Source organism: Eschscholzia californica, unplaced genomic scaffold (genome assembly GCF_041429995.1).
Source record: "Eschscholzia californica isolate CP2 unplaced genomic scaffold, dmEscCali1.0.p SCAF_6, whole genome shotgun sequence".
In the NCBI taxonomy this organism is placed as follows: Eukaryota; Viridiplantae; Streptophyta; class Magnoliopsida; order Ranunculales; family Papaveraceae; genus Eschscholzia; species Eschscholzia californica.
Window position 1 is genome coordinate 15,116,772 of NW_028238483.1, and position 7,699 is coordinate 15,124,470.

The following is a 7,699-nucleotide window of genomic DNA, read 5'->3' on the forward strand; positions in this document are numbered from 1 at the left end:
CTGCCCAGTTTGAAAAGTAGTGGTTAGAATTTTGTGGTATCCAAAATGCAGGGAGAGGTTGTCTCTCCGCCACTTCCTACTTTCACTTTATCTTTTTTTAGAAGACTAATTTTGATTTAGGATTTACTACAAAATAAAACAGTTCCTATATTTAGTCTCTTTAAACGTTATAAATACCTCTTCTTGAATAGAGAATTAGAATAAGGCTTTGTCCTCCTTCTTCATCATAAAACAAACATCATGACAGGTTCTTTCAGAGATAGTGCTTTCATTTTCGGGCTAGCTGTAGTATTGTTCTCTTTAAGCCTGTCCTCTGTAGTCACCGCCACCACCGTCTCTACCGATTCCCGTGCCATAATTATCAATGGCGAGCGCCGTATTATCCTTTCCGGTTCTATCCATTATCCTCGAAGCACTCCTGAGGTAGTTTAAAAAGAAAATGAAATTAATGAGCATGAGCTCAAATTTTGAATATTTAATCCCCAAATATGAATATGGTCACTAAAATATACTTATTGAAATTGGTTACAGATGTGGCCGGATCTAATTCAGAAGTCCAAAGAAGGTGGGCTCGACACTATTGAAACATACATATTCTGGGACAGGCACGAACCTCGTCGTAGAGAGGTCTCTATATTACTTGGCTAACTGGATATTCTTTTTGATGTTGTATATGTAAATATATTACATGCCTTATTGGTTGAACTTTTTCGTTTATGTTCTCTTTAGTACGATTTCTCGGGGAACCTCGACTTCATCAGATTTTTCAAGACAATACAAGCTGCAGGACTATACGTCATTCTTAGAATTGGTCCTTATGTTTGTGCTGAGTGGAATTATGGGTAATTATATATTTTCTTCGACATTGTCTCTTTCGTTGATCATTATTTTCGATTTACTATTCCTGAGTACTTCCTCCTATTTTTAATCTTTATTTTACACCTCTCATTTCTCAGAGGATTCCCCATGTGGTTACACAATCTACCAGGAATTCAATTGAGAACAGATAATCAAGTTTACAAGGTAACTAATTTACAATAACCACAACAGTTTTATGGTTCCTCGATCATAGAATATCCAAAATATTTTCTTCGATAATTTATTTTTATAATTTTTGTACAAATCCTGTGCAGGATGAAATGCAAACTTTCACTACCAAGATAGTAGACATGTGCAAAGAAGCAAAGCTCTTTGCACCACAAGGAGGTCCTATCATCCTTGCTCAGGTTCGTTCATAAACTCAGCATGTGTTTTCTTATTATTGTATTTAATTATTATATTGTCTTTCTTAATGCAAATTACTCCTTGTTGTTACTTGACAGATTGAAAACGAATACGGAAATGTTAATGGACCTTATGGACAAGCAGGGAAGTCATACATCCAATGGGCTGCAAACATGGCCTTGTCTCAAAACGTCGGTATCCCATGGGTTATGTGCCAACAGTCTGATGCCCCACAGACAATGGTAAATATTAATACTTTCATTAAAAAGAAAAAAAAAACCCTACAACTAGTACGTACGAATTTTATGCTGAATGGATGAAAAATATAAAAATATGCAGATCAACACATGCAATGGTTTCTACTGTGATGAATTCACACCAAACAACCCAAAAAGCCCAAAGATGTGGACAGAGAACTGGACTGGATGGTTCAAGGGATGGGGTGGGGCAAACCCCCACAGAACAGCTGAAGATGTGGCCTATGCTGTTGCCCGCTTCTTCCAAAAGGATGGTATTCTCCAAAACTACTATATGGTGAATACTCTCTAACAATCTCCCTCAATCTTTTTAGAAATAGTAAGACTCGAAGGTTGGTCTAATCTTGGTTTGTCGTTGATGGGTTTGAACAGTATCATGGAGGAACCAACTTCGGTCGTACTACAGGAGGTCCATACATAGCAACGTCATATGATTATGACGCACCACTTGATGAATATGGAAACTTAAACCAACCCAAATGGGGACATCTTAAAGAACTTCATGCTGCCCTTAAATCTTCAGAGAAGATTTTAACTAGCGGTACACGAAATTCCACACAAGCACAGAGTAATGTCTGGATTACCACCTATACATCTGGCAATGACAAAGTATGTTTCATTGCCAACGAAAACAACGACGATACAACTGTAGATTTGAACAATGTAAAATTCTTAGTACCTGGTTGGTCAGTTAGTATCCTCGCTGACTGTAACAAGGAGATCCACAACACTGCTAAAGTTAATGTGCAAACTTCAGTGATGGTAAATCAACCAAACAGTGCTGAAGATGAACCATCACAGCTTACATGGTCATGGATGGCTGAATCAATAAAGGATACCCTAAAAGGAAAGGGCACCGTTACAGCAAATAAGCTTCTTGAACAAAAAGAAACCACCGTTGACGCTTCTGACTACTTGTGGTACATGACTAGGTATATACGTTTATTATGTTTCTTAATATTTTCGAGTATAAGATCATTTTCCAAACATTAATCTTTATTAAATATTTTTGTTACAGCGTTGTAGGTGATGCACACAAAGGATTACAGACTCTACGTGTCAGTACGACAGGCCATGTACTTCATGCTTACGTAAATGGGAAACTCATAGGCTCCGATTGGGGAGGCAAAAATGGTGGATCATATGGATTTGTTTTTGAGAAACAAGTCCCTTTGAAACCAGGAAAAAACACTATCTCATTACTTAGTGCCACAGTCGGATTAAAGGTACCATTGTTTTATGACCTTTGAATAGTGATTTTGAATAATTAATGGTTTCTAAAATCTAAATTCGGCTTTCTCTTATGTGGGTAGAATTACGGTTCATTTTTCGATTTGGAGAAAACGGGAATATTGGGACCAATTCAATTGATTGGAAGCAACAACAATACTAAAGACTTGTCAAACAGCACTTGGTCTTATAAGGTATAATACTAAATGAATGTATCTGTTTTACATGAAGAAATGTTAAGAGTTTATGTTTTGCGAAAATCGACAATTGATCTGTTATTGATATTTTTGTGCTTATTTTGTTGCAATTGGAATGTGCAGGTTGGGTTGAACGGAGAGAGCAGAAAAGTATTTGATCCAAGTGCGAAGTCGCGCCATGCCAAATGGACTAATGAGCAACTTGCCATATACAGGCCCATGACTTGGTACAAGGTATTACCTCAAATCATACTGACAATGATTATTTCATGTCGAACTTCTTTTTCCGATCACAATCCCTCTTACTATTCTTATTGTCTACCTTTATTCATTTACAAAGAAAGCTCTAATTAAGCCTTCTTTATGCAGACAATTTTCAAGGCTCCTTTGGGGACAGAACCAGTAGTTGTTGACTTGAAAGGTATGGGTAAGGGTCATGCTTGGGTCAATGGTCATAGCATCGGACGGTTCTGGCCATCATTTCTCGCCAAAAATGACGGTTGTGATGCAAAGTGTGATTATCGAGGAAAGTACAATGAAAAGAAATGTTTGACCAACTGTGGAAATCCATCTCAAAGATGGTATCATGTACCACGATCGTTCCTCAATGATGAATCAAATACCTTGATATTATTCGAAGAATTCGGTGGTAATCCAACACAAGTTAATTTCCAAACCGTTACAGTAGGTACAGCTTGTGGCAACGCTTACGAAGGAAGTACATTGCAATTGTCATGTCATGGGGGTCGTAGCATTTCGGCTATCAAATTCGCTAGCTTCGGTGATCCCAAAGGCTCGTGCGGATCGTTTCAGAAGGGCAGTTGTGAGGCCTCCAACACACTCTCTGCTATTCAAAAGGTATGTGTTGGGAAAGAGAGTTGTACCATCAATGTTTCAGATGCAACCTTTGGATCAAGCGACTGTGGCAAAGATGTTGTGAAGAGATTGGCAGTAGAAGCTGTTTGCTAGAGAATGGTTTCTCTCTTCTTTATATTCCTAAATTTACAACATGTTCAAAGAGTGGAAACCCCTATTGTGAAGAAGGGGGTAAACTTGAGAAGAAAATTACTTTTTTCATCGTCAAATAAGAAAGTGAATTGTAATTTTATTACTTTTCGATACTAATAATATGAAATAAAGAACGAAAAAAATATTATATTTGTGCCACTCAGTTTTAATAATGTTGCAATATACTCTGTTTGGCCCTATTTCTTTTGGGCTTTTAGAGAAATTCAATTTATCACGAGAGTTTATTTATTGTTAACTTTTAAAAGTACTTTCACAAAATATCCAAATTTAATTTAGAGTATTTTATTAAATAAAATATTGGTACAAGTGTAGACCCAATTAAAATCTTTTGTTGGTATTACAACTAAGGGATAATTTTGAAATTATCATTATGTTAGTAGATAAATGAATGTTGTTTGAAAAGAGAGGACGAATATTTCCGAAGATGATAAAAGAGTTAGTTCCCTAACAGTAAGGAAGGGAAGGAGTATTAACATTGGTGCATAATATGTAGTTACTAATTATTTGTCATTCTCCGCAACCATTTTTCTCTGCCTGCAATATTATCATTAGTTAGATACTTATTGCGAGTTCAATACCCTACATAATCCCAAAAAAAAAACACCTGCTTGATCCCCATATATCGTAATAATTTAAATTTCCAGTTAAATAACTATGCTCGTACTAGTTATCCCCAATTCGCTAGATTTTGGAGTTGGCACGGAAAGGGTTACAATAACAAGAGGAGGTATCAAGTAGTGAACTCGGTAAACTGAAGTCGATCCATAGGAATAGGTCGGTAATCTAGGTGCCGAGTGGCTTGTATTTGTCCAAAAGCGGAAATATCAAAAGGCAAACCTAGACTGAGTCTTAAATAAAAACATTATGAAAAGAGGGGTTTTTCGACGGCAATACAAAAACAAAGTTAAACTAACTAAAAAGGGAGAGAGAGCAAATTGAGAGTAGGGTCGAGCAAGCGAGTTGGTTGAGAGAGGTGTCGAGTGTCCGAGAATTCTTAATGACTATCTTTCGATGATCATACTTAGTCAAAAGAACGTCTTAGTCGGGTAATACCGAGTCAAAAGAACGATTAAATACTAAATCTAGCTTGACTCCTAAGGTAGATTTTTCTAATAACTGTGTATATTCGATGATCATACTTAGTCAAAAGAACGTCTTAGTCGGGTAATACCGAGTTATCGAAAGCGTTGTCAAGTCGCCTAACTATGTGAAGTGCATGAAAAGACACATGAAAGTGGATCTAAACTACAATCGATGTTGATCACTTTGCTTTATCTATTAACTATGTGAAATGCAAGACAAAACACATGAAAATACAATCAAAATGATAGTCTGAATACAAAGAGCAGTAATTTATTATCAGTCATTTAAACATACATGCATAATCGTTTGATCGAAATACATCATGCTTTAACCTCGACTTGATAAAGTTAGCTAATCATGGAGTTATTATACATTAAAGAAAAATAATTAAGAAAATTAATAAGATAGAGTGGAAGAATCCTCATTTCGATTCATCGCAAGGGTATGTTTGATCGGAAGATAACTCGTTTAGGTGCAGTTGATCTCCCTATAACAGAAATGTAAGTCCCGTTAGCAGTGCATGTTAGCTCCCCTTAGCATAAATCTTGTTTGCCCTATATCCAATTCATCTCCTTCACAATTTCAAAAGAACTCCATGAAAGCTTTAATGAAGATTTTTCTCTCTAAAATCAAAACTAAACCAAGTAGAATCAAACCCAAAATCTTGAAATCAACCCTTTCTCACTTTACAAACCTAAATCTAAAAGAAACAAAAAGAATCAAGAAGAACAAATCCTGAAAGATCAAAAGGAACTCAAAGAAAAAAAAGAAGAAACTAGAGGTTGAAGGAACAAGAAGCACCGGGCTGGACCAAGTACCCTAGGTCCGGTCGGGTGCACCCATTGCCGAAGGAGCAGCAGCTGCAGCCGAGTTGTTGGATCCTTTGGTCGACCAAGGGTTGTGTTGGGTTTTGGTGTCACCTAGAGTTTTTAGCGGAATCTCATACATCTAATATGTCTAACACTAGTTTCCAGGATTACATGCAAGAACTAAAGATAAACTAGAATCAGAAGAAGAATATCTTATTCGCTTTCCCTCGAACTTAGATTCTGACGCCTTTTCGAAGATAAAGATCTTTAATATGTAACTTTTCTACTTGAGACACCGAGTAGGTTGACTTGAACTCCCTTCCCTTAGTCAACTAGGACCTTAATGAAGGTTGAGACGAAGAACTCCTTCTTCTTAACTAGATAGATGAATGGGAGCTTTTTCTCTAAAATCCCTCTCTACTTGATGTTGTAGAAATTGATTTTCTTTTGAGAAAATTTCACACATTTTCTATTCTCTAATTAGTCCATGTATAGAGAAACCCTAATTAGAATATCTTGGTCGAAGGACACTCCTTCAGAAGGACATTCCTTCAGACCAAAAGGACATATCTTTCAGTCTCCCACTTTACTTATAACAAGTGCAATGCTCGATTCTCATGTCTTTTCATATCTCATCTGATACGTCATACCTTTCAGACTTTCTTGATCTAGAGAACAAACTGTCAAAACAAATGATTAACTTTTTAATCCATTTCAACACGACCATGCATGTCCAGTTGTTACTCTTCAAGTGGCCTTGAGATACTTTATCCCATGTTTACTTTGGAATACATTTTCATTCTTGTATTCCCACTCAGCTTCATGTCTATCATGCCTCATCCGGTTTCTGTTTTTATAACCTCCTTTTACGGCACGGCGTTTAACGGACCAGAGTTCGAATTTGCTTACATAAGATGAGCAGAATACTCATGTTTTGAGGAATCTTTTCAATTTTCTAAATGAAAGTTATGACATTCATCTCTTCCACTCTTGAAGCACTCTCATTTATCATTTCCAGTGTATCACCATATACACCCATGAAGTTGACGTGAATACTCATAATTCTTATATCCCAAGAAACAACGTTATAGGTCATTCTCTCATGCTAGTCTTCGTCAGCCATTGTTGTCCATTTAATGACCTGGACTAGGATAATATAATGGGATGGTTCCATGTTCACTTAGCAGGGTTTCATTTATTAGATCACGTATCTAATAATCCTACTTGTAACATTTCATTATTTTGGACTGTCGTCTAATTTCTAAACCAAAGTTTAGATGACGAAATAAACTATTTTATTTCGGATAACAAAAGTTCGTGAAAAGTGGGTTCCCCGCGTAAACTCCTTTATGTGCTCAATTTTACGAGTCTTTTAGGACATCTAATATGACCCTAATACCTTAGATTCGTACATCTTTCATATTCGTTCTAAGGTGACAGTTAGATGTGGATCTGATCCATATTACACTTTATTTATTATTATCTTGCTGAAGAACTCTTTCATCAACTTTTATGATAATATCAGTTTCTCAAACTGAAATTAGTACTTCTTAAGTTTTAATTTTACTTTCTTTTCTTAGTAGAGTTTGCAACAACTCCCAGCATGAAACTCATTTCATCTGGTTGTCCTTCCTTTTAAGATTCATATCTTTATTTTCGGAAAATTGCATTTTATGGCTTACTTCAACCTTTTCTTTTAGAGTCTTTCTCCTAGATGCTCCTAGCATCCTAGGACGCACTCTGTTTAGTATTTCAAAGTACCTTTTTTGAAACTTATAGGTGATGATATCTCATACTCCAAGTATTTCTGTTAAGGTAAATATCAATCATCTCTATGATCGATCATATGCTTCAGACATAAGTGTTTCTC

At 36.3% G+C, this 7,699-nt stretch overlaps 1 protein-coding gene across 1 annotated transcript; it reads left to right on the forward strand.

The window, feature by feature from the left end:
* The first annotated feature begins 202 nt into the window (after positions 1-202).
* Positions 203-4,075, forward strand: LOC147531929 (beta-galactosidase 15-like). The gene is made up of 12 exons (XM_086651238.1): positions 203-423; positions 532-627; positions 730-842; positions 957-1,023; positions 1,134-1,226; positions 1,323-1,466; positions 1,564-1,758; positions 1,854-2,413; positions 2,500-2,707; positions 2,795-2,905; positions 3,032-3,142; positions 3,278-4,075. The coding sequence occupies exons 1-12, from the start codon at positions 241-243 to the stop codon at positions 3,875-3,877; spliced, it is 2,481 nt and encodes an 826-aa protein (XP_086507364.1). The 5' UTR covers positions 203-240; the 3' UTR covers positions 3,878-4,075.
* The last annotated feature ends 3,624 nt before the right edge of the window (positions 4,076-7,699 follow it).

Coding starts and splice junctions, on each gene's coding strand:
- LOC147531929 (XM_086651238.1), top strand. CDS start 241: ATGACAGGTTCTTTCAGAGATAGTGCTTTCATTTTCGGGCTAGCTGTA. Junction 1,227..1,322: donor GTCCTATCATCCTTGCTCAG/GTTCGTTCATAA, acceptor GTTACTTGACAG/ATTGAAAACGAATACGGAAA. Junction 1,467..1,563: donor CTGATGCCCCACAGACAATG/GTAAATATTAAT, acceptor AAAAATATGCAG/ATCAACACATGCAATGGTTT.